We start from the raw sequence: 27,585 nt of genomic DNA, 5'->3' as shown, positions 1-27,585 counted from the left end.
ATTCATCCGTCCTCTTGCTGAAAGATCTGAAAATTTCCTTATTAAAGTCAGTTTAAAAAAAAAAAACACCAAAATACTCTTTTCATTACTTTAAACCCTTTTGATGACACCAAGTGGCATTTGTGCATGTGGTGTGACAACTCTGCCTTCCTTTTTTTTTTTTTTTTTTTTTTTTTTTTTTTTTTTGTTTTTCGAGACAGGGTTTCTCTGTGGTTTTGGAGCCTGTCCTGGAACTAGCTCTTGTAGACCAGGCTGGTCTCGAACTCACAGAGATCCGCCTGCCTCTGCCTCCCGAGTGCTGGGATTAAAGGCGTGCGCCACCATCACCCGGCTTCTGCCTTCCATTTTTAGTGAGAGGACAGTTATATTGTAGTGTTGAACAATCCCCAAATATCAATGGCGTAATGAGAACTCATGTTCCATTTTAAGGTGCATCCGGGGATGGAGGCAGGCAACTGGGGACCCGGGCTGGTGGTGCTCGCATAATTGTTTGGGCAGAATAAAGAACCTACTCAGTGTGGGCTCTTACATGTTCCAGCACTGGGGGAATCCCATCAAATGCTGTCTCCTGGATACGGCATGGCTGATGTAATCATGAACACACAGCAAGCAGCTATGGCTTCCCTCAAAAGACCTACACGCTCATGAAATAAGACACAACAGTGAGAGAGGGGCCTGACAGAGTGGGAGGGGTAAGAGAGGGTAATGGAGTAAATATGTTCACAATATATTCCCTCCATGTCTGAAATTGTTAAAACTACAGTGATTTAAAATGTCCAGTACAAATTGAGACACATCTCGTTGGCCAAGAGCTGTACCACCTTAAAAGGAAGGGTGGCAAAAGTCTGGCTCAGAGGGAGGAAGAGGGTATTTATGAACAGCTGTCATGACAAACACATCAAAATTAATATGTAGTATGATTTTTGATAGCATGTCTCTAGAGCCTTGGCAGCTGTCCACAGTGTCACTCACAAGGACTGGGTAGATTGTGGACGTGACTACCTGGGTCTCTAGCTCCGCTGGCAGTGAGCTGAAGCTAGCACAGACTGATGGAGACAAGGGATATTGCCATGGGAGCCAAGGAAAAGTGACTCCTTCTACACAAAGCCAGACCAAGCATGTGCCAGGAGGGAGGAAACAAGAGTCTGTCTGTGAACCACTGCACACGGCCAGCCCCCCTAAGGGATGGCGGGTCCCTGTATCATCATGCTGTCCTTCACTTCCCGATTTCAGTTTTCTTCACGGCAAACCTTACACAGGATCATGTTTGACTAAAGCAACAACAAAGCAACCAAACAGCAACAACAAAGCCAAACAGTTGTCCGATAATCAAAATAATTGATAATAATTTTGAACCTATCTTGAAAAAAGTCCCAGCGAGGTATGAGGACTTTTCTTTCTTCCCTCTTCCTTCCTGGCTGGAGAAGCCTTCTGGGTTCTTTGAGACTCTTGCCAACAGTGTAAGATCTTTCTACACCGCCTCCTAGACAGAACCAGTCCCTTACACGCTCACTCTACACTTGCAAACAGTGTGAGATCTTTCTACACCGCCTTCTAGACAGAACCAGTCCCTTACACGCTCACTCTACACTTGCAAACAGTGTGAGATCTTTCTACACCGCCTCCTAGACAGAACCAGTCCCTTACACGCTCACTCTACACTTGCAAACAATGTGAGATCTTTCTACACTGCCTTCTAGACAGAACCAGTCCCTTACACGCTCACTCTACACTTGCAAACAGTGTGAGATCTTTCTACACTGCCTTCTAGACAGAACCAGTCCCTTACACGCTCACTCTACACTTGCAAACAGTGTGAGATCTTTCTACACTGCCTCCTAGACAGAACCAGTCCCTTACACGCTCACTCTACACTTGCAAACAGTGTGAGATCTTTCTACACCGCCTCCTAGACAGAACCAGTCCCTTACACGCTCACTCTACACTTGCAAACAGTGTGAGATCTTTCCACATGGCCTCCTAGACAGAACCAGCCCCTTACACGCTCACTCTACACTTGCAAACAGTGTGAGATCTTTCTACACCGCCTCCTAGACAGAACCAGCCCCTTACACGCTCACTCTACACTTGCAAACAGTGTGAGATCTTTCTACACAGCCTCCTAGACAGAACCAGCCCCTTACACGCTCACTCTATGCTTGCCTGCATCATTACTGTACTTGCCATGCTGTGCTACAGCTTGCTTCTTGTCTAGTCAATTATTTAACCCATGTACATAGTTCTCGCTATGATGCTCACTGTTTAGCCAGCATCACTTAGTCCAATCCTTGTGACCTCTCCAGACGGCATCCTCTGCTATTTCTACTTGGCACATGAGCCACGTAGCCTCGGAGGAACAGGTATTTTCGGTACACGAAGGCTGGAGTTGACCCAGATAGTTGATTCTCTTGGCTGGATCAGGAACCTTGGGGAAAGAGAGCGCCATCATGAGCTTAGTATTCTCAAAGGCCTGGGCCAGGGCTTGGCATCAGGAATGGCTGTTAAGTGAACAGGCCTGCTGACGTAGCTCCTGTGAGAGCTAATCCTGGATGTCAGTAGATTGTATCTGGAATTAACTAAAACCCAAGCGACTGGGCATGAAGTAATGGATTTTCTTGATTTGCTTATTCGAGAGGGCAAGACCCACCCTAGACCTGGACCACACCTTCAATGACATGGAAGAAGGGAGCTTTCTCCTTTTGCATGCTTGCCCTCAGCCTTGCATGGTAAACTCCTCTATCCTGTTGCTCAGGCATTGCATGGAGGGATTAGAACCTAATTCTTCTGGGTTCCAATGCAGACTGAAGACTAGCAGTTCCCTAGGAAACTCCAGGACTCCGGCTGTAGACTGGGCCAGTTGAGACATTCAGCCTCATGGACAGAACAGTTATGGAATTTTTATCCCTTCTATTGGGTTACCTGGGTCACAGTACACACACACACACACACAAACACCATACATATATAGTCTATCATTCTGTTCCTTTAGAGAACACTGACTAATCCATGCACCATCCCTTGGTCAGCTTTCCCCACATCTCACTGCATGTTTGACCCCATACAGATCCATTTCACAGATTACTCTGAGCTCATTGAGGTTATTTGGGAGTGAAATGACTCAAGACACAAAAAACAGCATTGTAGAGGTAAATTCCTTTCTCTATCTCTAAAAATGTGGAACTTAGAATTGCAGTAGGCATTACTAGGTGCATCTAACTTATTATTATACCCTCTTATTTTAGTCTTTGATTTTATTCTAATTAATCTGAAATGGTATGTGTAGGGGACAGATGTGAGCTGGGTTTGCCTTGTGAACCCAGAGCCATTGAATAATGTAACTTCATTCCAGGATCGCTATGAGGATGTGTGTTTTCCTAGGGCTTTCCTGAAGGCTACTAGCTTGCTTGGAGATCAGGGAACATCAGTCTTTGCAATGGAACAGGCTGTCCCAAGCTCACAGGAACTGGGCTTTGTTATCATTTTATTCAGACTGTGTTGCAGCACTAACAGCTGGGCCACTGTAGCTCTCTCCAACCACCTACACACAGGGACCTCAGTCATCCCCTTATAGAACAGAACAGAGCAGAACAGAACAAACAAGCAAACAGATACTTACTTTTGCTAGGTTACAAATGTCAATAATTGTTTACAAGTGCCTAGCCTTAAAGAAACACAACACAAAAGAGAACCTAGCTGTTAGTGCCTTGAGGGAGGGGCTGAGAGAAGAGCAAGCTTCTTAAAAAGGTCAACAGACCTCAGAGGTAGCAGAATAAATAATGGTTTTAACTGAGCAACTAGATGTGGCTCTTGGGTTCCTAGTCAGTGTGTGGGTTCTCTGCAGCAGACCCCACTGCCCTGTTCCTTTGTGAACCTGACTTAGCAACTGCAGAAACTGCCCAGACCACCCTGCCTTCCTCCCTGACTGAGCACCACAGCCCTGGTCCTGGAAGCTTTCACCTCCTCCTCTTCTGCTGCTTATAACATTCGGGAACACCCTTACTTATTATCTGCCAGGGCCTTCCTTCTCCCATCAGAAAAGCCTAGCTTGTCGTGGAATATTTAGCTATGTAAAGATGTCTTACACTTGTTTATGCTGTGGAATATTTAATTGTGTAAATGTGCATTACATTTGGTATACTGCATGTGTTGCTGATGTAAGGATGTGTGTTTAATTATGCAAAGACATGTTGCATTTGTTTTGCCTTACCTGCCTAAGGCACCTGATTGGTTGAGTAAAGAGTTGGACAGATAATTACTAGGCAGAGAAAGGATAGCAGGGCTGGCAGGAAGAGAGAATAAAGAGGGGAAGAAAGCTGGGCTTGAGAGAGAAAGAACGAGAGAGGAGGTGAAAGTGAGAGACAAACCCAGACAAGAAGCCAGGCAGTCTCCAGCGGGCCACAGAAGCAGCGAAAGTAAGATATACAGGAGCAAAGAAAAGTAAAAAATCACCGAGGCCAAAGGGAAAGATAAGCAGGTTGAGCGTAAGTCAAGCTTTGAAAACTAGTAAGAAGTCTCCGTGTGTCGTGATATGGGAGCTGGTTGGTGGCCCGGAAGAAAAAGCCTGGTACCCCTACCCTTCCTTGTGGATTCCCGCAGGTCTCCCCATGTTCCGATTTCTCCACTATTCCTCTCCAGAGCTCTTTACTCCTCCTCCAGCCATAGAAACCTTAACATGGAGTTCATCCTCCCTCCCCTTCCCTGCCTAGTGACTCCATTTTCTTGTTTAGACATGCTCCCAGCCCTGCGCATGCGCAAATGGCACCTTCCTGGGGAAGCCAGGGTCATGTGGGTTCCTACAGCAGTCCCTCCCAATGAAATTTATCTATACCGTTTTCTTTTGTAGGAGACATGAGCCATCCTCCTTCTCTAAAGTCTGAAACCTGGAGAGTAAGTGGTTTCAGTTGAAATCCAGAAGACCTGAGCAAGCCTCGGCTCACTTGCTTCCAGATCCTTGCTTTGTCACTTGTCACTTGTCATAGGTGTCATTTAATGCACTGCCAGCTGTGAAGAATGTTTTATTTGTTTTGGGGGTTTTGAGACAGGGTTTCTCTGTGTAGCTCTGGCTATCTTGGAACTCACTCCATAGACCAGGCTGGCCTTGAACTCACAGAGATCCGCCTGCTTCTGCCTACCTGAGTGCTGGCTGGGATCAAAGGCGCATGCCATCACCTCTTAGTGAAGAAATTTTTATTTGTTTTGTTATGGGGATTTGGAAATAGCTTTCCTTGTTTAGCTAGAAATTGTTGGAGCCACTGATTCCTTTTGTGAGCCTATAACAAGTGACCGATGGAAGAGTGGGCCATAAGCTCCGCCCTTGGGTCATGCTAAGTGCCATTTCCTGAACATCCACCCCTACCCAAAGAAGCGTCATTAAGTTCATGTACACCGATTTCTTCATCATCCTCACCTCTAGCCCTCCATCCCTCCCAGCCCAGACCACCTGTTTCTGCATTGCATCCCTAGGAAGGCCGACTTAAGCCCAAAGACTTCCCAGTCTCTTTGGCTGCCTCATGCATAGGCTGGCTTCAGGGATCAGCATAGTTAACTGGCAGGCAAAATAGGTCCCACTTGGCAGCAGCTGCTCTTTCTACCAAGCAAGCTTTCCCGTTTGCTCTGCATCCCCAGAACAAAGGCTCCGTAAGGCTGAGGGGCTAATCCATCTGTCCCATGGTGTCCCATGGCTGGCAACCCTGCACATGGTATCTTGCACTCAGTAGGTACAACTGCAGACCTTAATCCTGACCACTATCCTAGTGAAGCAGGCGTCACTGTTGCTGCTTTTCAACTGAGCCTTAGAAGGGTGGCCTGATGCTGCAAGGGTTTGAACCAGGATTTGGCCCCAGGTCTTTGGCTCTTAGTGCCATACGGATTCTAGGGCCCCAAGTGGTTTTAAATATGCAGTGTCTTCAATTTTATGAAAATAGCTTGTCTATGACTCAGCCTGTGTTGTTGCTATACAAGATTCTGATGCACACTGCGTGCAGAGAGAAGAGTTGCTGAAAGTCCAGTATGGAATCAAAGACAATCATGACGAATGTATTAAGAATGGGGGCCTCTCGCAACAAGGAAGTTTTAGGACTCCAAAGTGCCTGGTCCTGACTGCTCACTGTGAATCCTCTCCTTTGGAGGAAATGCTTCAGGCTGTTCAAAAGGTGACCAAAAGTTTTCTTTTGTTTTAAAAATAGACACATACCAACCTCCTCATAATCCTTAGGTTGGTGTGGATTCTGTTGAAGGAGAGGGTGAGGAAGAAGGAGAGGAATACTAAATTAAATGTCACAAAGGTGCTGCTTTTACAGGGAAGTTTATTGTTCCAACATAAAAAATGTGGTCTGATCAGCTGATCTGTATGTGGCAATGTGTGCTTTCATACAGTTACTGACTTATGCTTTAAAATGAAGGATTTGTCATAGACCCAAGCCGTCCATTTCACTGATGGATTTTAAATAAAATATTCCCTGTCTTAAAAAAAAAATAGACACATACTACCAACTACTAAATGGATATACAAAATACAATGCATTATTATACACCATAATAATGAATGAAGTCAACCAGGAGGTGGTGACCCACACCTTTAATCCCAGCAATGAAGAGGCAGAGGCCAGCCTGGTCTACAGAGCGAGATCCAGGAAAGCCAGGGATTCTAAGAGAAACCTGTCTTCAACACAGCAATGAAGTCCTGTAACTTGTACAACATGGATGAACCCTGAAACCTCTATGCTAAGTGAAAAAAGCCAGACCTAGAAGACCACACAGTCTATAGAGTACCCACCTACAAGAGAGTTCCTAAGTAAGCAAGACCCTGGAGAATGAAAGCAAGTTCATGCACGCAGGGAAAGGGGCAGTTAATGCTTCTGGGGCTTTGTGGGGTGTCTGCAAGACGGGGTAGTGGTCGGCAAAACACTGTGTATTTACCACCACTGAAATGTACTTTTAAAATGGTTTAAATCCCATGTGTGGAGGCACACACCTTCAAATCCAGCACTTGGGAGGCAGAGGCAAGCAGATTTCCTGAGTTCTAGGCTAGTCTGGTCTACACAGTGAGTTCCAGGACAGCCAGAGATACATAGGGACCTTGTCTCAAAAAACCAAACCAAAACCAAAACCAAAACAAAAACAATGGGTTTAAATGATAAAATTTATACAACATATATTTTACCACAACCTAACAACAACAAATTAGAAACTAGAAACAAGCAGTTGACCTCTTCAGCGGCTTTTAGAAAACAGGAACTGCACACTGACCACCAAGTTTGATAAAGCGAAGAGCTTTAATACCTGATGTAAAGGCTGCAGCGACGCTGTGCTGTGTGTGGGAATTTTGCTGAAAGAATGGAGTCTGGAGCCGGATGTGGTACCACACGCCTGTAATAGCACTGGGGAAGCCACGGCAGGAGGACTGAGTTCAAGGCCAGGTGGGCTACACGGAGAAAGGCTCTTTAAGAAAAACCCAGAGGGAATCAAGAGAATCCACTTCGGGGGGGGGGGCTCTTGCCACAAGGGTGAGTATGCAGTGGGCATAACACTGTGCATACCTAAACATTAAATGCACTCAGTAAAAATGAAAGAAATTAAATATCTGCAAACCTCCTAGGTCATTTTATAGAAAAGGGTAAAGAAAAACAATTAAGAGTTACGTACAAAGATATAAAAACCAGATCCATAATTTGAAAACCTTACCATAGTATGGTATTTTCTGGAACAAAAATGTTGGGCCCAGTGTGCAGCTCCCACCCCTTGACTGTGGTTTGTCCGGAGGGGCTGCTCCTGGAGCCGCCAACCCCCCATTGGTAGGGCACGCTGGTGGGTGAGTCTTGCTTCCCGGGCCTCAGGAATTTGCCACATCTTTCTTTAGTCCGTGAAAACAGCTGGCATATGAAGGGTAGCTGGTGGGGATGGGCCCTTCCCTGCAGGCAGCTGCTCTGCCTTTGTTAGCCGACCCCAAACCCACAGAACTGCCTTCGCATCCATCTGGACGGAACGGTGGGAAATGATCTCATCCTACTGTCTTGGCTCTTCAAGTTTCAGCGGCTCCATAGTCGACCTAAGTATTTGGAGGTTCCAGATGGCTTTATTCATGGAAGGGCTGCAAGTAGCCAGCTCCCTGATGAGGCTGTTCTTACTAAAGCTTCCCACACCTCTCCCTCATCCACAAGGAAATGGTGATAATATTGTTTGCACCAACCCAGGCCCTGCTGTGCCTCGGAAGCTTAGCTCTTCCAACCAGGTGGCACAATCCTGGTGACGAGAGCCTCTTCCTGCACCGTTGGGGTGTCTCGTAGCAGCACCCAGCCTGCATTGCCTTCCAGGCACCCTCTTCCCTTATTCCAACAGCTCCCCGAATCCTTTGCAGGACCAGCCTGTCACCATGATTGGCTCAGGTGGCATTGGAATAGCATCCTTGATGTGTTATGAGGACCACCGAGTCTGAGCTTTGTGGAAACTTTCTCTAGGGACCCCCAAAGTCACAGGACTGACTGCTGGGATCATCACCGCCAATACTCGGAATGCTTGTCTGAGGGTGAAGATGCAGAGGGTGCACAGGTGGGGATGGCAGTCGCGACGCATGCTGTCACCCTCAGGAAGCTGCTGGTACCAGCGGAAAGAATGTTGCTGTGCACCTGTCGATGTCTCTTTCTGTCTCTAAGGCTGGAGATTGATCCCAAGGCTTCAAACACGCTAGGATCACTCCCATGGAGCTATATCCCAACCCCACAAAACACACCTTTGCTGACAAGTTGTTTGTGGCTATATCTAGTGTGCTTCTGTGAAATTTCTATTTTCTGCATTAAAAAGGCCTTTATTGTGGTAAAATTGGAAGATTTACCGTGTTGGCTCTTTTTTTTTTTTTTTTTTTGGTTTTTCGAGACAGGGTTTCTCTGTGGTTTTGGAGCCTGTCCTGGAACTAGCTCTTGTAGACCATGCTGGTCTTGAACCGTGTTGGGTCTTTTAAGTGTTAACTCGCTGGCATTAAGTATATTCTCACTGTTGGACAATGTATTCATTACTACCCAGTACCAGCCATCTTTTCTTCATCCTACACTGAATCCCTGCCACCATTTCATACCAGCTCCCATCTCTCCAGCCTTCAGCGCCCCCAGTGACCATTTTAGTTTGTCTCTAAGAATACCAGCATTAATAAATAGCACATGAGTGGAAATCCATCCCTAATTTGTGACTGACTTACCTCACTTACAAGGTTCACAATGAAGAGTGTACCCGAGTGTCCTTTTTCCTTGCTGCGAGCTAATATCCCACTGCAAATACACATTTTATTTCTCCCCTCACGTGCGCGTGGACCTGGGTGCTAGTTCTGGCTTTCTGGCTGTTTGTTGTAATAAGAGCGGCGGGCTGCGTCTCTGGCACCCGGCCGCCCGCATGGCTTATGCCCCGAAATAATTACACGGAAACTGTATTCTTTTAATCACTGCCTGGCCCATTAGTTCCAGCCTTTTATTGGCTAGCTCTTACATACTGATCTAACCCATTTCTAATATTCTGTGTAGCACCACGAGCTGGCTTACCAGGAAAGATCTTAACCTGCGTCTGTCTGGAGTGGGAGAATCATGGCGACTCACTGACTCGGCTTCTTTCTCCCAACATTCTGTCTGTTTACTCCACCCACCTAAGGGCTGGCCTATAAATGGGCCAAGGCAGTTTCTTTATTAGTTAACCAATGATCTTCCTCCATCAGCTGTTATAAGAACACTGTCGTGAAAAGCAGTAAAGGCATCTATGTGAGTCCTGTCCAGTTACAAGCATTGTGTACCCGCCGTGGGATGGCTGGCTATGCAGTGACTCTGTGTGAGGGTTAAAGGAACTGTTATGTTGTCTCCCACGGTGCTCCATCACCAACATGCTGTCAAGGTTCCAACCGCCCCATCTTCTCACTAACGGTCTTTGAAAACCGTTTAATGGAGGCACTGTGTGACCCTGGGAAGAGACCTTATTTCCTCTTTAGAAGAAAACCGTTGGGGTAATGAAGCATCAAAGCCAGAAGCTCTGGCCTTTGTAAATAGTCCTGGGCTCTTCAGCAGCGTCTTCGTAACTCCGCCCTCACACTACCCCCAACACCAAAATGCTGGGCTGCCCATCTGCAGTGGAGATCTACTCCCTTTCCTGATTAGAAGGGAAGATGCTGGCCGCATATACTTGTTGGTAGCCACCTTGACATGTCCCTTCTCAGCTCTAGTGTCTGCAGTAAAAACAAGCCATTTATTTTCCTGGACCCCCAGAGTCCTGAAATACCATGTCGCAAGGGTGCGGCCCCATGTGTGACCAGCCCCCTCCTCATCCCCTTTCCCTGTACTCTGCCAGCGACAGAAAACCTGGAGAAACGTTCCCTGAAGAGCTGAAGACAACAAGGGGGAGGAAGGAGCCAGTGAAGTGTGACACCCAAGACCTTGTTTCTTCCTTGTAAGGGCTTTATTTCTGTATCATCATGGTCTCAGACAGACTCTGAGGCACCATCATTTGTCTCAATTTGGCATCCTCATGGGTTTTTTTTTTTTTTTTGTAATGCTTTTCCTTAAACAAGAAAATGCTGAGTGTTGCTTTGTACACTGTCAGTTAACATTTTAACAATAACTTAAAAATGGTGCTGTCCTCTCATTGGTACAGGGGACCAACAGTAACAGCGCGCTACAAGAAACTTTACAACAGCTCACAGTGGGTCAGACTGACGCACACGCAGGTGAGGGCAGGGACGGAGCAGTGTATGTACAGGTGCCCGAGGATGTGCGGCAGGCAGAGTTTATGGGTCACACAGTGAGTCTTAAGTCCATCTCATGGACTCCTGTACCTTTTCACAATCGTTGACCTGCGTCCTTCCAGATGACAGACGCTCTTGTCTTCTGGCCTCGTGGCCTTTTCACTACAAAGAGTTCACTGAGTTGGGCAGTCTCAAGCATTAAAAAAAGACTCTTAAAAAAATCCTAACACTGAACAAAATGAAATTTAACTTAGAACGCTCTGAACTCAACAGTGAGAACCCCAAGCGTAACGAAACAGTGCAAATTGAACAGAGGCAGCAGGATTGGGAACAAGGTTGCTCGGAATCTCTTAAGATGTACATATTAAAACTCTTAAATCTATTTATACCCTATTTACCTTTTTGTTTAATATACTGTGTGTAAAAAAAAGATGAAGGCAAAAATAGTTTTCTGAGCTATGAAAAAATTATTACAGGCACATTTTTCTGTTTCATGGCCGAAACATCTCAGTTTAACCAGGCTGAACATTCAGCAGCTCTGTGTGTTTAAAGACACCCATTGACCTTGGGAAAGCTACATCTTCCCTTTGGGGCAGAGGTGGGTGGATGGTGATGGTCTGGTTGTGCAAATTACAGTGAATTATTCTGGTGATAATTCATGCAAGCTTGCATCACGTCACAGGTGTGGCTTCTCCTCTGGTGGCTCCTCCTCACTGTGTTCCTCCAAGGACACTCGGTCTCCGGGTGCCTGAGATGGTGAGGCAGTAGGGGAGGGTGGGGCCCAACGGGATGGAAGGCGGCGGTTGGCTGGTCTCTCTGGCCTGGAGAAGCAGGGCTCTAGGGATGGCGCAAGTGCAGAACAAGGTAGTTCCTTCAGAGCCGAGAGAGGGAGACAGTGTTATTCAGACCCGGAGTGTCCCGTGGGCCATGGCCCCCAACATACATCACACATGCTGAAGTCGAAGGGAACAGCCCAGGAGGCTACAGCATCTGAACGATTATGGCATGCGTGGAGAGGAACCTAAAGCGACCAGTGAAACATTGCACATGGATGACTGGTGACACAGAACACGTGACCTTTTACACTGTGACAAAACACAACAAAACACGGGGACACGGTTCTGCTTGTAGGGCATCTCCGGAACTGGGCTCGAACACGAGAAGATGAAGTAGCTCAGTCCCATCCTTGAGCTCCTTGAAGGATCCCTTCAGCTACTGAGTCAGTCTCGCAGGATCTCAGTCTACTGAGGCCCACGGAGGCCTGAGGTGGAACCCAGCTGTATCAGCAAAGAGAGCCAAACAGAACTCTGCCACTGCTTATCCCAAGCTGACTGGCAGAAGGCTAAACAAACTCCCACAGTGTGGAAAAAAAAAATGCTGCAGGCGGAAATTTTAATTGAGGTCTGGTTTTCTTTCATGATCGCCACCGCGGCAGCAGTCTTACCAACTAGGACTAGACCGTGCTCACACGTCTGTGTTCCAGCCACTGGAACAGTCTGAGTGCGGATCACGTGACAGTTGTTTGCTTGTTTAAAAGGGCTGTGGGCCTGCGTGTTCCTAACCTGCAAGTCAGGGAACAGGGATGTCCAAACGTGGAAGTTACGGACACACAGAAAAGCAGAAAGCTGTGTCGCACAGTGAACCGTGGATGACGCTCACACAGGTCCGGAGGGGGTGATATTTATGTGATGAAAGACACAAGCACAATGTCATGGAATTAGGGCCCACAAAGGAAGTCAAGAGGTGTGCTAGAAGATTTGACATGACAATGAAGAAGCCAGAATGAAGAGATTAGGAACAGAAGGGATGGAAGGACAGATGCCATGTCCAGTGGGCAGGCGATGGCTTTCGGGACAAGATGAAGACAGGACAGGATGCTCAGAGATGGCCAGAGAAGATGTCATGACCCAAGGGCAGCAAGGGAACCACAGGCTTCTGTAAGAGCGGAGGAGTAATGGGGCAATCTTTCCCTCATCCCTGCGGGGCCAGCAAAAAAGGAAACACTGAGACCATTCCATCAGATGCCTCCTTTTGGTAGGCATCTTCCCTGACCTAGGAGAATCTTCCCTGGGCCGTTTATGCCATGGTGCAGCGACAGCCAGGATGTACTCATGGCTGCCGCGTGGGTACACACGACGTCAAGGCGGGACTGTATCTGTGTCTCGTTACCTCACCTCACAGTAAACGGAGGAGGGTGGTAGAGCTTGTGAAATCCACGTCCCTGTTCCTGCCACTGTAGGAGTGAGCATGTGCACGTTTGCTGCCGTTGCTGCCGCTACAGGTCCATCCAGCCCCTTCCTCCCACTGAGGCTGAACAGAACCAGCTCAGAGACCACCACACCCTCCTCACTGACACCTGCCTATGCAGGAAGAAATGTGCAGCCACGACGTCACAGAAACTAACATTTCCTTAGCAAGACACCAGCGCACATAAACGAGCGATGTTGGCCTTTACCCATAAGCCAGTGAGGTGGCTGTGTGGAAAATGGCCCTTCCCATCACTTCCTTGGCCATTCACCCTCTCCCCCTGCCATGGCGGCTATGTCTCCCTCACCCCCAAGACAGCATCTCACTATGTAGCCCTGGCTGGCCTCAAACTCACCAATATCCACTGTCTCTGCCTCCCCAGGGCTGGGATTAAAGGTGTGCGTCACCACGTACAGCATGGCTCTGTTAGTTCTTAACTTCTGGTAGATTGGAGGGTGACTACATGCTTGACTCAAACCAAAATGTGTGCTTTCTCACAGGCCTCCCTCAGTTCAGGCTCTGAAGACCAATCCCAGAGTTCTCAAAAATACAGGGAACAGGATTGTCCCTGCTATGATCCATTCGGCCAGTCCTTAGCAAGAACTTACTTTTCGGCCAATAGACTCACTTGAAAAGACAAGATACATTTGGATTTATTCTTTCTGGTATGGTGGTATGAAAAAGAAGAAAAAAAAAAACAAAAAAAACAGAGAAGGCTTAACACAGCCCAGTACCCAGCAACACACAGATGCAACTGAAATGCCAGCGAGCAGCAGTGGGTGGGTCGGAACCAACAGACGCTGGGCACCAAGACTTGAGTTGTGCCTGAGATGCCCCCCAGCCAATGTTCCTTCTCAACTGCAAACTCCCTGAGAGGAGAAACCTCAGCAGAATCTACACGCTAAGTGGTTGACCCTGGAGGCACACAAAGTGGGGTGTCTGCACTCAGTGTCTGTTTCTGGGGATGAGCATGGATTTCCACAGATGGTGATGAATGCAACCATGGAGTACATCAGCTACACACACAACTCTCTGGATGGAGGGAAGCGAGGAAGGAGGCACTTACAGTGTGAGGCAGGCAGGGCTAGAGTCCCCACGGGGCAGTTAGTAAGACAGTTTGGTTCTGGACAGACAGACAGAAAAAGGAGAGAAAACCAAGTCGGTTGGAAAGTTCGTTTCAAACAGAAGAACAGTACAAGTGTAGCCCCTGCTCCAAGATGGCCTCCGGGGGAGAAGGGTGGGCCCTGGGTTCACGCAGAGGCAGGGTAGAGGCAGGAGGCGGCAGCCATGGCACTTAGTCACAGGACTGTCTTCTGCCATGTATCAACAGGCTGAAGAAGGAAGGTGAACCAAGGACAGGCAGTGGTCCCTTAACTCTCTGATGGCACTTATGTGACCAAGGGAGCTGTGAAAGTGGCTCAGCTGGGTACACAGCCTGGCTTGTTCTGGTCACAAGCTATGGCTGCCTGTGATCACTTCCCCTCCACTGTATTAGCTCTGGGAGGGAAGGATGCCAGAGCATTCTCTTGGCACAACTCTGCTTTGCTGCCAAGCTTCAAGAGAGGGAGAGGCTAGGGCCACTTGTGGGGTGATACGGAAGCAAGAAAGGGACACTTCCTGTCGCTCATGTGTGGAGATCCCGTGGCAATGCCACACAGGCAGGGAAAACACCAGCGACTCTGCTGTTCTGAGTGTCAAAGCCAGAGCCCCACAAATTCACCGAGATGAGGCGTGATTCCCAACGCACCCATTACGTGGGGTCCAACCAAACAGGATTCTGCTGGCACCCAGGACAAGCAAGCTGCTGAGAAAAAGGGGAGATGAGCCCATGGCCTTGAAATGCTGCCACTGAGTCTCCCTGCATGTTCTTGGGTTCTGAAACCACCTGTGCTCCTGTCGTGACTCTCAGCTTGTTTGGTTGCCAATAAGACATGTGCATGCGTGTGTGTGTGTGTGTGTGTGTGTGTGTGTGTGTGTGTTTGCATGCACGTGCACAAATAAGAATCTGTTTTAAACACACGCTTTCTGGAAAATAAGGACAGTGAGGGGTGACCGCCATGACAGCATGGGTTTTGCGACACAGGCTTTGACTCCATTAAAGCATGTGGCATCTCTATTACCTCTGTGTCACCATCTTCTCACTCGCTGTCAAGAACACAAAGGTTCTTTGGTTCCCAAACATAATTTCTACTTGGTCTCTAAGATGAGTAGAAACTCAAGACAGCCAATTGACAATGCCTGAAAATGCGTTCTGTTTTACCCGCAGGCAACATATTCATCTACAAACAGACCCTCCCAAGCCACAGCTGAGGGCTCCTGAGGTTCGGGGGTGAAAAGATCAGAGGAGACACCATTTGCTACCTGAAAACTCTTATCCGCCATGTCCTTTCTTTTCAGAGCATGTAAGAAATCAGTCCCTTCTGAAGTTGGGCGGAATGCATTTAGCATTATGATCTGGCTGCAGGCCCATGAGTAAGAATGGCCCCTATAGGTTCATATGTTAATATTTAGTCATCAGAGGATAGCACTACTTGAGAAGAATTAGGAGGTGTGGCCTTGCTGGAGGAAGTGTGTCAGTGGAGGTGGGTTTCAAAATTTGATGTTAGGCCCAGAGTCCCTGTCTTCCTGCTGCCTGTGGGTCCAGATGTGGAATTGTTAGCTCCTTCTCCAGCACCACGTCTGCCTGCATTCTGCCGTGCTTCCCACCATGATGATATTGGGCTAGACCTCTGAAGCTGCACACACCCCCAATTAAATAATGATAGTGATTGATTATTAATTATTAAATAATTAATTATAACTAAATTATAAAACTCTTAAGAAATCTGTCCCTAGCTGGGCGGTGGTGGCACACGCCTTTAATCCCAGCACTCGGGAGGCAGAGGCAGGCGGATCTCTGTGAGTTCGAGGCCAGCCTGGTCTACAAGAGCTAGTTCCAGGACAGGCACCAAAGCTACAGAGAAACCCTGTCTCGAAAAACCAAAAAAAAAAAAAAAAAAAAAAGAAATCTGTCCCTAGAACTGAGACCTTGGGAAGAGCAGCTCATGGGATTACCATTTCTATAGCTGAAGGTCAGAATCATCAAGGCCTGCCCTACTGGTTTAAACTCTGTCTTTTGAGTTAATTACTCCTCCGAGGGCTGGACCGAGAGAACCTATTCATTTCTCCCCTGTGAGCAATTTGAGGCAAGTGGCAAAGGAAATACACCTTTCTCCTCCTGTCACCCAGGAAGCCAGAGCTACAAGGAAGCAGAGGGCAGTCTGAGAGCACCCTGCAGTTTTCTGCCCCTGCCCGTGCTGTATGTGGGAGTGGCTGGGCTTGGATGATGCTCATGAACACGGGCACATGCAGGCTCCCAGGAGCAGCTGTTACTATGATCACTTACTAGACAGCCCTGCTCTGTCAGCACTGCTTTAGCAGTGAGGCGCCAATCCCCACTGCCGTCACCACTCAGTATCAGGCTGCTTGGTTTGCAGTGGACATAGGATTTTCTTCCTTGCTTTTGAGATAGGCTCTCATTATGCAGCCTTGGAGGGCCTAGAACTTGGAGATAAACCTGCCTGTCTCCTGAGTGCTAAGATTAAAGCTGTGTACCACCATACCCGCGGGGTTCCTTGTTTGCTTGTGTGGTTTTGGATTTGTTTGCTTTGTTTTTATTTTCCAGTGCAAGAACACAAATGGATATATAGGTATATCCACTTGTATAAGAATAGAATTTAGTGCTGACAGATTTGTGTCACCATTGCCACATTCTATTGGGGCCCTGTTTTCACTTTATCCATTGCCTGAGTCCAACGAAGAAGTGAGGTTGATAAGATGACAATCTGCCGGTCTGTACTGAGGTGGCCCAAGAATCGAAAACCTGTTCTTGTAGTTCCCAATGAAAGGGTTTTGTGTCTGTGTGGCCCAAATACACGGTCACACGCTCCTCGTGAAGCCCACATAAAGTCTGCAGTGTGTAGAAGTCCTGACAGGTAGACAGACACACGTGCACGCATGGTTTCCACTCACTCAGGTTTCACCCTTGCACCGAGTCACGCAGAGAGAAAGCCAGTGGGCTGCAGGTACAACTCCTAGACCAGGAGACAAGGGCTAACCCAGACCAGGGGAGGGAGTCAGAGCAAACCACGTCCTCATCATTTTGAGGACAGTAAAAGTAATCTCTTCTGTAAGTTACTCAGGGTCTGTCTTTCTGCCTGTTCCACTTCATGGTTCACTGCATTCCTGCCAACTTACAAGGATTTTTGAAACCAGTGCCCAGGACCCACCCGGCCTTTCTAAGCTAGACAGCTAAAGGCAGGGCTAATGGGAGACAGAGCGGTGGCTACCCAGTTTACCTCCATGGATCCTGGTTCAGCTGGTCCTGATTCTCCGCTGTGGCTGTCGCTGGTGAGTCCTGAGGGGCCATGGGCGGCTAGCTTCTTCTCCTCCTTTAAGGCATGCTCCAACAATTTTTTGTTGAGGATCCGGGCTACATTCTCAGTGAGCGTGTAGCCAGGGGGGGCAGATAAGTCCTGTCTGACTGGTGTGTTCTCTCCCCCATCCTCCCTGCACACCTCTGAGCCCACGCCTAGGGGGCTGGGGGACCTTCCTCGGGAACTGGTGCCCGTTTCCTGGCCTGGACCCAGCTCCTGTCGAGGTTCTGCCGAGCGAGAACGGCTCCCAGCTCGCATCCCAACAGGACTGTGGTCAATGATGTTGAAGAGGCTGGAGAGGCCATCGTTGATGGTGGTGTGCACGGGGCTTTCCCTGGTGGTGGTGGAGCGGGCCCAGGCTGACTCGCTGAACCCTTTCTGGGCCGTGCCTGGAGAGGTCCTGCTATTTGGCTGATCAGCTTTGGACTGGGGCTTCCTCTGAAGCTTGGGAGAACCGTACTTTGGGGAGCAGCAGGTGCGTTCAAACTTGGCCTGCACCTTCTCGATAGCAGGGGCCACCTGTCTGTTCCTAAGGCTTCGGGAAGGAGAAGACACGGGTGTAGTGCCACCTCCGGCTTTTGGCGTGAGACACTTGTGGGGGCTGCTGGTGACACCGCCGGCACGCAGGGCCTCAGTCTGCAGGCCCACACTGATTGTCTGGACGGTCTGTGTTCCTGCTGTCCTGGACCCGTTGGTCTGGCAGGCCATGTCCCTGACTTGTAGTTCGGCGGGACCAGAGCAGATGGCATTCCTGACAGAGAAGGCCACCTCCTTCATGTCATCACTCATGTTCTTAGACATATCTAGGCTGTGCAATGGGGAGGGGAAGCCCAGGGAAGGGCAGACAGGTTTCTCTAAGGGGCGGAGAGACCCGTCCACATAGTCTCGGGGGTGTCTGGGTGGGGTGCAAGGCCACCTGTTGAGCACAGGTTCCGGATGACCTCCCTTGGCATCTGCCAGGTTCCCTCTTGCTCTGCTCATAGGAAAGGGGCCCTCGGGGTCCACTCGGCTCCTGCCCTCACCACCCGACACGATACTGTCAACCCGGCGGACAGCAGGGGGGCTGTGCAATACATGCACCCCAGACTGCTCGGTGAGGACATGGCTCCGCAGTGGCTGCTTCTGGCAGTGCTCTGGGCTGGTCATGGTGTCTGTCGTCATGGTGACACTTGTGGTCAGGTACCAGGAGGAGTCTGGGAAAGGCTCCACGGTGGAGTCATGTCCCACCCGCCCCACCTCGGTCCTGTCTGCCCAGAGGTCTGGAGGCCTATCGGTCCCAGCCCTTGGGGAAGTATAGTCCCAGTTTTTGCTGTTGAACTCCTCGATGTACTTCAGGTCATCGGGAGACAGGGGTGGAGTGACATCCTCCTTGCTGCTGGCAGATGGTAGGCCCTTCTCAGGCAGGAATGGGGAGACGTCCATCAGACGCTGGAATTCAGACATACAGGACACAGACACAGCCCTGGGGGAAAAAAAAAGCAGAACAGGGGTCAGCTCCTGGACTGTACTCTACACAAGATGTACCCGTGGAGGTGCCTGCCTCTACCTGCCTCTTTAACAATCGGATCAGCCACTCGATATCCTGCATGGTTGTTACGCTCACCCCATGAATGCCCACGGTGGTGTAGCTCTGCCAATTATGCCTGCACCCTTGCCTTGGTCTGAACTGAATAGAGCTACTCCCTCCATGGCCACACAGACGCGTGGATTACCTACCCACAGTCATAGCTAATTCCAGACTGTGGTCTGGCGACTCAAGCCACTACGGAGGATCACCCTGTGCTGGCTTCCAGGAACCTGAGAAGATGAACATGCCATACTCTCTAGCTACTGTGGGCCATAGGACGGGCAGAGAGAGACCCTGCTGAAACATCTACAGGTTCAAATCTCTTTTCATCCAAACAGCCTCATCCTCCACTGGCTGGAAGGACACTGACTTTGACGTCTCCAAAGGCCACTTGGAAGATGTTGGAGGAAATAGGGAAGTGGAAATCCTGATCAGTTTTGAGTCTTGTCTCAACCTAGAATACGATCAAGCCCACCCAATTCAGTAAGGGGCGTCCTCGCCCCTCGCCTTCTGTCCCAGCTTTCCTCTCGATACCCAAGTGGTGTCTCTCTCTCTCTCTCTCTCTCTCTCTCTCTCTCTCTCTCTCTCTGTGTGTGTGTGTGTGTGTGTGTGTGTGTGTGTGTGTTGGTTCTTTCTGTCCTAGAGGAGGAAAACTCCCTCAGGCACACAAACGACGGTAAAGGGAGAAGGTAAGTGAGTGACAAGAACTTGATTTGGGTAGCCATGGCTCAATGGGTGTGAATGTGGGCGCAGATCCTCAGTGCCAGCATTTCAACTTCTCATGTTTCAATCTGACAGAAACTTGGGGAACGCTTTCCCTCTGCTCTTCAGTCTCCACAGAGGCGGTGGGGTGGCATACTGGACAAATCAGGAGGTGGGTGGGGTCGTCATGCTGCTTGCCTATCCACCAGGGAAAACATACAGTCAGAGGCTCGGGGTCGGGTGTGCCCACCAACTCAGGTGACAGAATCGCTAAAGCTGCCGCAGAAGTGGGAGGCAGCTTACCTTCCTACTAGATCCGTTTCCTCTCAGCTTGACAGACTTTATACCTAGGGTTCTAACTCAGTCCTAGCCATGCCAGAAGGGATCCCATACCTGGTACCCAGATCACTCTCTATAGAACCTGGTAGTAACAGGAAGGCCAGACTGAGGCTGCCCTGTGAGCAAGTCTAAATGCTCAAAGGTTGCTACACTGAACCACTAGTGGCTGTCACTGGTGGGGGCTTCCTGGGGTTAGCTGGATGGAGGAGCACAGAGACGACAAAGAATGGAGGGGTGTGGACCTGAGAAACGGCCACGTTGAGGAAACAAGACTAGGATGCACTGGAAGCATGGCCGGGTGCCTCCTGGTGTAAGAGATGAGGCAGGGCCCCAACATGGTTACAAGTCGGGGGACCACATGGCCTGGGGAGGGGTTGGCACCTTCACCGTTTTGTCTCAGACACTTGATGCTACTTAAAATTTGCAACCCCCATGTTGACTACTTCTGAAATCACTAGAAGCAAATAAGATTTAAAATCACAGTTACAGTGCACAAAGGAAGAGGAAGATTGGAGGCCTGGGTATCAAAAGCAAACGGTGCGAGCCTTCATCTGGACACGGAGCGATTGCTGCTGTGAAGGGGCACAGCAGTTGATGGAGCCACAGCTAAACCGTGTGTACTGCTTCTCTGGCTTCCTGTATGTTCATATGTGTGAACGCCACAAAGAAAATAACAACAAAATCTTTCAAAGAATCTGACTCCCCTATGTACGGATGAAGCAACTACGGCCCAAAGCACTTAAGTCCCAGACCCACGGAAGCACAGCAAGAGGCAGGTGCAGATCACTTCCAGAGCCCAGGCCCACAAGTATACTTGCATTGCCTGGGGAAGACAGAGAAGGGCACCATGTCTGGGCAACTCTGTGGGTTCTGTGGAAACAGATGGTCTAGGCTGCAAAGAAGACAGCCATTTACAGCCTCCAAGATCACCGGGAAAAATAGGACGAGGGGAGCTGATGGCAGCAAACAGCCAGAGACACAGGATGCAATGGGGATAACACGCGTCTGTCCACGGAGGGAAGAAAAGGCAAAGCCAGAGAGCATGGGCTGTCAAGGAGGAAGCTGGGTGCAGCTAACACGAGGGTCGCAGCTAAAGTCTGTTCCCTCTGGGAATCACAGCAGGGAAGACTGCAAAGACAAAACAAATCCCCCATTTGCCATGAAGGACGCCTCAGAAATGAAGTGTTTTTCTGAGCTGCCCATAAGAAAGTCTCCACAGACCTTTGAAAGACTTTTTTTTAAGCACTCCTCTGGACATGGTAAACACGGTTCTTATTCTAAGACACAAACCAGCGCACATTGCCTTTTTGCTAATACGAATCTAGGAGACAAATAGTTTAACAGCTTCTACTTACTGTAAGTTATTTTGAAGAGTACCCACAAACAGTGCATCAAAACAGTGGATCCTTAAAGGCAAAAGATTTAGAATTTAGCAATCAATTTTACTTACCTTTGAAGATTTCCCTTGCGGCTTTCTTCGTCCTGTAAACAAACAAACAAACATCTGTCAGAACCAACTGATGCTGGCTTCCTAGGAACCCCGTCTGCACTAAGTGACTTGTTTTGCTATGGTCTCTTAAGGCGTGGCTCAAAATGCTCACTGAGGCCAAGTCCTAGGCTACTGCCCCGAGCGAGCCCTTTGAAGTGACACAGTAAAACTGCATCCACAGCATCATGGGAGGGTAGGAGCTTCTGTAGTCTCCCCAGGGAGGCAGGGGCCCGCCTGAGTGAGAAACACTGACTAGAAAGCCTGCTGAGGAAATGGTTCTCCCGCACCCCCACTGTGTGGAGCTCCAAGAACTGGCAACCCCCGAGTAAGTCCAGATGCGTGTGGGGGTAGGAGTGGGAGACCGACGTCCTCCAGTCCAAATCTTGCTATGGAGATTGGTATGGGTGGCATCTTTGGGGCAGGGACTCCTGCTTGGTTTTGAACATTCCTGGTTAGGATCAGAAGTAGAAAAACGGTGACTTCCCCTGAAGGGCAGCAGGGACTGTGCTGACAAACAGCGGCAGAGACAAAGGTTGTCTATTGAGAAAGACTCGCGTGCTGGCATGGTTTGGAAGAAACTGACACTGGGCAGTAATGAAACCATATTCCTTGCACAGCCACACTGAAGCGTGCCTTCCTCACAGACAGCAAGCCTTTGCTTCCACCACACAGAGGAGTAAGGGTCTCCCTTGGACCTGTGCTCTCTCTGCTACAAGGCTGTACCATGGTGATTGCCTGCAGATCTGTGGTGGGGCACACCAACCAACTGACATCCTACCGACCTGCTACACACTGATGGGGGTAAGGCATTTGACTTCACTGACCTGACTGACGTACGTTGAGCATCCCTTAATCCAAAAATCTGTACCCTGAAATACTTCAAAATCTGAAATTTTTGGATTTTGTTTCACACACAAAATAAGCATAGAATAAAATTGCCTTCAGGCTACAGGCATAAGATGAATATGGAACTTAAATGATTTCTGTGTTTGAATCGAGTCCTATCCCCAAGATGCCTTCTTATGAACATGTAAATATCCCAAACTCCATGATAGTTGGAAACCTGAAACCCTATGGTCTCAGCATTTTGAACCAGGGACATTCAACTCTCATAATGTCCCCATATTTCAGCACTATCCAAGACAAGTCCCGTAAGTATGAAGTATTTGGAAGAACAGTAGCCAGTACAGTCACTGTAAACTGGCTCACATGTAATGATGCCCCCAGCAGGGTGCCCACCCCACCATCCTGATACAGTCACTGTTAACTGGTACATGTGTAATGATGCCCACAGCAGGGTGCCCACCCCATCATCTGGGTTTGAGACAGGGTCTCACTATTTTTTATACCAGTTTTTAAACTGTGGCTTTAGAAGATAAAATCATCAGAGGAAAATAAGTGGCATTGTGCCGCAGAAATTTTGGTGGCTCTCTCGAATTCAATCATTTGTCCATCTACTTGTTGGATTTTTTTCCCCTTTGTCCAGAATAACATATTTATTACGGTTGCCATTTAGTGATATCTACTAAATGTTAAGATATTCTTTAATACAGAATTATTTCTCAGCCATCTGAGTTTTCATCAGAAAATGCATAATGATTTCAAGAAAAGTTGAAACTATACATTTGCTTTGTCTACTGAGTTTTGTTGACTACACTTGTTCTTGGGAGTTTTCATGTTACATGGGACGCTGGTCCAGCATTTTTTTTTTTTTTTTTTTTTTTGGTTTTTTTGAGACAGGGTTTCTCTGTGGTTTTGGAGCCTGTCCTGGGACTAGCTCTTGTAGACCAGGCTGGTCTCGAACTCACAGAGATCTGCCTGCCTCTGCCTCCCGAGTGCTGGGATTAAAGGCGTGCGCCACCACCGCCCGGCAAGCATTTCTGAACCCAGAACAAGACGGCTACATTAAATTGACCACGGGAGTAGAGTCGTGGTCTGGGGCACTAACTTGCCGGGAGGGAACTGCCAGACACCGGCTACACCGAATGTTGGCTCCCTCCTGCTGCTGGTAACCTCAGAGGACAAACCCAGGCTGACCTTGGCAAGGCAGTTCCTGAGGGGTGGCGGATCCTCTGGGTCATCGTCCATGGACAAAGCGTCCAAGTACAGGTTCTCACTGGCCGAGCACCGGTCCGACTCCTTCAGTTTGGAAAGCGGCCGGTCTTCAAATGGGATCGAATCAGTGTCTGCACAGGGCCACATGGACACAGGCCGGGGAGCACGGAGGTCTCCTTGGTGTGGAAAAGGGCGGGTGTCGTCTTCCTTTTGACTGCAGAGGAAACTGCCACTTCTCCGGTGGCTGTTCTCTTTCTGTAACTGAGTGTCAAAATGGAAACAATAAGCCTCCCTTTCCAGTGTGACAATTTTGCTAAGTTCATCCTTTCTCCACTATGTTGAATTACGCGTCTACCTGAAAAGACTTTTCTATAATCAAATGTGCTTAACGGCATGGCATCGGGTTCAAGATGTCGCACCGTACCACAAATGCTTCCTAAAGAGAAGCACACTTTACCTGGACTGCAGAATATTCCTGATGCAAATATTTGTGTTTTGAGAGTTTTTGCTATTGTCTTCTTCATTTCTGTTGTAGTCATATAATTTATCAATCATTGTGCTTACGGGAAATTAGACCTTTTGTATTTAAGTTTAAGGGGAACAAGCATCATGTTTAATATTTCTTTTACAGTAACCTCCAGAACTTTAGCAAACTCCTGAGAGGGAAGCCCATTTTCCTACCTGACCCAAGGCAGATAACAAATCTGATACAGAACCGACTGACTGAACTGGATTGTAGTCACCTGGTGCTCAAGACAACGCTAACTTTGCTTGAGAGTGTTAAAACTGACCTACAAAGATGACTGAGACCTGGAACACTTTTCCGCGCGACATGGGAAACTGAAGTGGTACCGGGTAAAGACAGATCACTTGGGGTGTCGATGAAGGGGCTTGGGATAAGGTTGGTGGGGGAGCACTTGCCAAGCACATGCAAGGCCCTGATTTGGTTCCCAGCAACTAAACAAGGCAGGGCTGCAGCCGCAGAGGTGTGGTTTGCTGCTTTGCAAGCAAAACTGATTTCCCAATTCTTGCCTAGTTCAGTGGAGATGTGCAGACAGGTGTGCAAACAGGGGGCCTGGCAGGTGCACTCACTGGGCCAATAAGCATCTTTCTTCCAGTGGGAGATCTTGAGTGGAGTATTTTATCAGACAGCTATATAAAAATCACAGAGGACTGATAGGGTGTCCCAGAGATGTGGCTCACGGGTTTCGTCTCTCTTATTTATTGCCTCCCTTTTTCTAAATACTTATAGAAAGTGAAATCGAGGCCTGAAGCTATTCTTACCTAGGACTTTCTAATGATTAAGTGCTCACTCTCCTAGACTGGCTGTTCTCTTGAATAAGTAAGTTATCCAATGACCAGAATGACATTTTCATTTCACTGGAAAGAGTGGCCAACTCAAGATTTCCAGTCCTCAAGTGCTGAGATGACAAAGGAAGTTCTTTTAAAAAATCCCTCAAACCCAGACTGATTACTTTTTATTCAATTTTTTTTTATATTTATTGAGCGCTACATTTTTCTCTGCTCCCCTCCCGGCCTCTCCCCTCCCCCCTTCAGCCCTCCCCCAAGGTCCCCGTGCTTCCAATTTACTCAGCAGATCTTTACTTTTCTACTTCTGCTTCCCATGTAGATCTATATAAGTCTCTTAGTGCCCTCATTGTTGTCTAAGTTTTCTGGGATTGTGGTTTGTAGACTGGCTTTCTTTGCTTTATGTTTAAAAACCACCTACGAGTGAGTACATGTGAAAATTGTCTTTCTGTGTCTGGGTTACCTCACTCAAAATAATGTTTTCTAGCTCCATCCATTTTCCTGCAAAATTCAAGATGTTATTTTTTTTCTGCTGTATAGTACTCCATTGTGTAAATGCACCACATTTTCCTTATCCATTCTTCGATCGAGGGGCATTTAGGTTGTTTCCAGGTTCTGGCTATGACAAACAAAGCTGCTATGAGCACATGTCCTTGTGGCACGACTGAGCATCCTTTGGATATATACCCAAAGTGGTATTACTGGATCTTGAGGAAGGTTGTTTCCTAATCTTCTGAGACATCACCACACTGACATCCAAAGGGGCTGTACCAGCTTGCATTCCCACCAGCAATGCAAAAGTGTTCCCTTTTCCCCACAACCTCTCCAGCATAAGTTGTCATCAGTGTTTCTGATCTTGGCTATTCTTTCAAATGTAAGATGGAATCTCAGAGTGGTTTTGATTTGCATTTCTCTGATGACTAAGGATGTTGAACATTTCCTTAAGTGTCTTTCAGCCATTTTAGATTCCTCTGTTCAGAGTTCTCTGTTTAGGTCTGTACTCCATTTTTTTTTTATTGGATTATGTGGGAGTTTTTTGGTGTCCAATTTCTTGAGTTCTTTGTATATTTTGGAGATCAGACCTCTGTCTGATGTGGGGTTAGTGAAGATCTTTTCCCATACTATAGGCTGTCGTTTTGTCTTGTTGACCGTGTCCTTTGCTTTACAGAAGCTTTTCAGTTTCAGGAGGTCCCATTTATTAACTGTTTCCCTCAGTGTCTGTGCTGCTAGGGTTATATTTAGGAAGTGGTTTCCTGTGCCAATGCATTCATGTGTATTTCCCACTTTCTCTTCTATAAGGTTGTTCAGATCTTGCTGGTGTTGTATTGCTCTTTGTGGTGTAGCGTGTGATCTTACCTTTTCTACTCATCTTTTTCTCTAATAGGTGTGGCTGGGCTGCCTGAGATTCAGTTGAATAATCTTCTAGGTGCCAGTGAATCCAAAGCTCAGATGGTTGTTCCTCGTGGTAAAGTCAGTGTTACAGTTTAGTTACCCCGTTGGTTAGTTGGTGTTCCTGGAGGTAGCTCAGTGCTCCTGTGCCTTGCTCTGCTCCCTTGGAGTTTGCTGTCTCAGGCCTACTTTGGCCTAGGTTGCTGGCTTTGCCCTATTTCTGTAAATCCTGGTCTGGATCCCTTCCTGCAAAAGTCCCTGGCTTGGAGTTGAGCCTGTCTGGTGGAGATGGCTGACTCTGGATCTCATCACTAGCTCATCCTGACTAGTGTTCCAGGACTGGATTTGCTCCTGACTTCTGCTCCAGGCGGAGCTTCCCCAGACTGGTTTTTAAAGAGCATCTTTACCAGTTATAACTCTGAAACCCAATTTGAGCCTACATCCATGAGCTTGCAGAAGCATAGCTTGTGAATGCTCAGGAGGAACCTGAACAGAACAAAAGGACCTACAACTCGCTTTTCTAATTAAATATCTCTGAGCATCATTGCTAGTCCATGAGAAGATGGGGTCCCTGCCAGCAGCAAAATCTTAGATGCCAGTCTGCGGCAGGCTTGATGTTAAATCAGGGAAAGAATAGCTTACTCCAGATTCGAGCTCAGTCCCCCCTACTCTCCCCTCCCCCTTCCTAATGACACATTTCTTCGCAGTTCCCTTAATGATGCTAAATACTTTATTTAAAAAAAATCTATAAAAAGGAAAGCTTTTTATTATATTTCTCTAACGCATGTCAGTGCAGCTGAGTTTAACACATGATCATCTCCCAGGGTATTTTGGGCAAAGAATTAAAATGCAAGAATCACATTGGAAGCTGTAAATGGGCACTGAGGGTGTGTGTGAAGGGGGAGAAGGAACGGCTAAAGAGAGCTACAAACAAACACAATCCAGCTCAGTAAAGTGGGGTTGCAAAAATAAACCCAGGCAGCCAGCAGCAGTTTGCACTGGGGCTGCTAAGTGTCAGGTTTCCTAAAAAACCAAGCCGAAGCGGCTAGAGCTGGCAGTCCCTGCGGCCGGCCGAGATGCTTGCGTGCTACTGCAATAGTCTAATGGGTCCTTACCGGGTAGGGTTTCCCGGGGCCACACAGCTACTGTACTTGCGATCTTGCAGTAGAATGCATTTAATGTAAATGGAAAATTTAACAGGCTTGTATTTCAAATAAATTGAGCACGACAGACTCTCAAGACCGTCACCTTACAGAGGGTGAAAAGAAAAAGGTCGCCCTGGGAAGAGGTTTAGAGGATGCCTGGCTGCTCGGGTTCTCACAGCAGCTGACTTGAGAAAATTAATTGGAAGGAGAACAGG

The 27,585-nt window shown here is 48.0% G+C and overlaps 1 protein-coding gene across 4 annotated transcripts in view; it reads right to left on the bottom strand.

The window, feature by feature from the left end:
- Positions 1-9,479: 9,479 nt before the first annotated feature.
- The window catches only part of Mtcl1 (microtubule crosslinking factor 1), a 121,386-nt gene continuing 103,280 nt past the window's right edge, over positions 9,480-27,585 (bottom strand). For 2 of the 4 annotated variants that reach the window (XM_057758422.1, XM_057758423.1), the window contains 5 exons: positions 23,511-23,789; positions 21,435-21,466; positions 17,299-18,838; positions 14,028-14,084; positions 11,445-11,585 (listed from right to left, as the gene is read on the bottom strand). In XM_057758422.1, coding sequence (XP_057614405.1) covers positions 14,046-14,084; positions 17,299-18,838; positions 21,435-21,466; positions 23,511-23,789 — 1,890 coding nt within the window. In that variant the 3' untranslated portion in view covers positions 11,445-11,585; positions 14,028-14,045. Of the gene's footprint in view, positions 11,586-14,027; positions 14,085-17,298; positions 18,839-21,434; positions 21,467-23,510; positions 23,790-27,585 lie in introns of all 4 variants that reach the window. The other 2 variants (XM_057758420.1, XM_057758421.1) reach the window with 1 other exon arrangement.

This window comes from Chionomys nivalis, chromosome 26 (genome assembly GCF_950005125.1).
Source record: "Chionomys nivalis chromosome 26, mChiNiv1.1, whole genome shotgun sequence".
Taxonomy (NCBI): domain Eukaryota; kingdom Metazoa; phylum Chordata; class Mammalia; order Rodentia; family Cricetidae; genus Chionomys; species Chionomys nivalis.
Note: the sequence above shows the minus strand (reverse complement) of the source record. Positions and strands in the feature narration are given on the sequence as shown.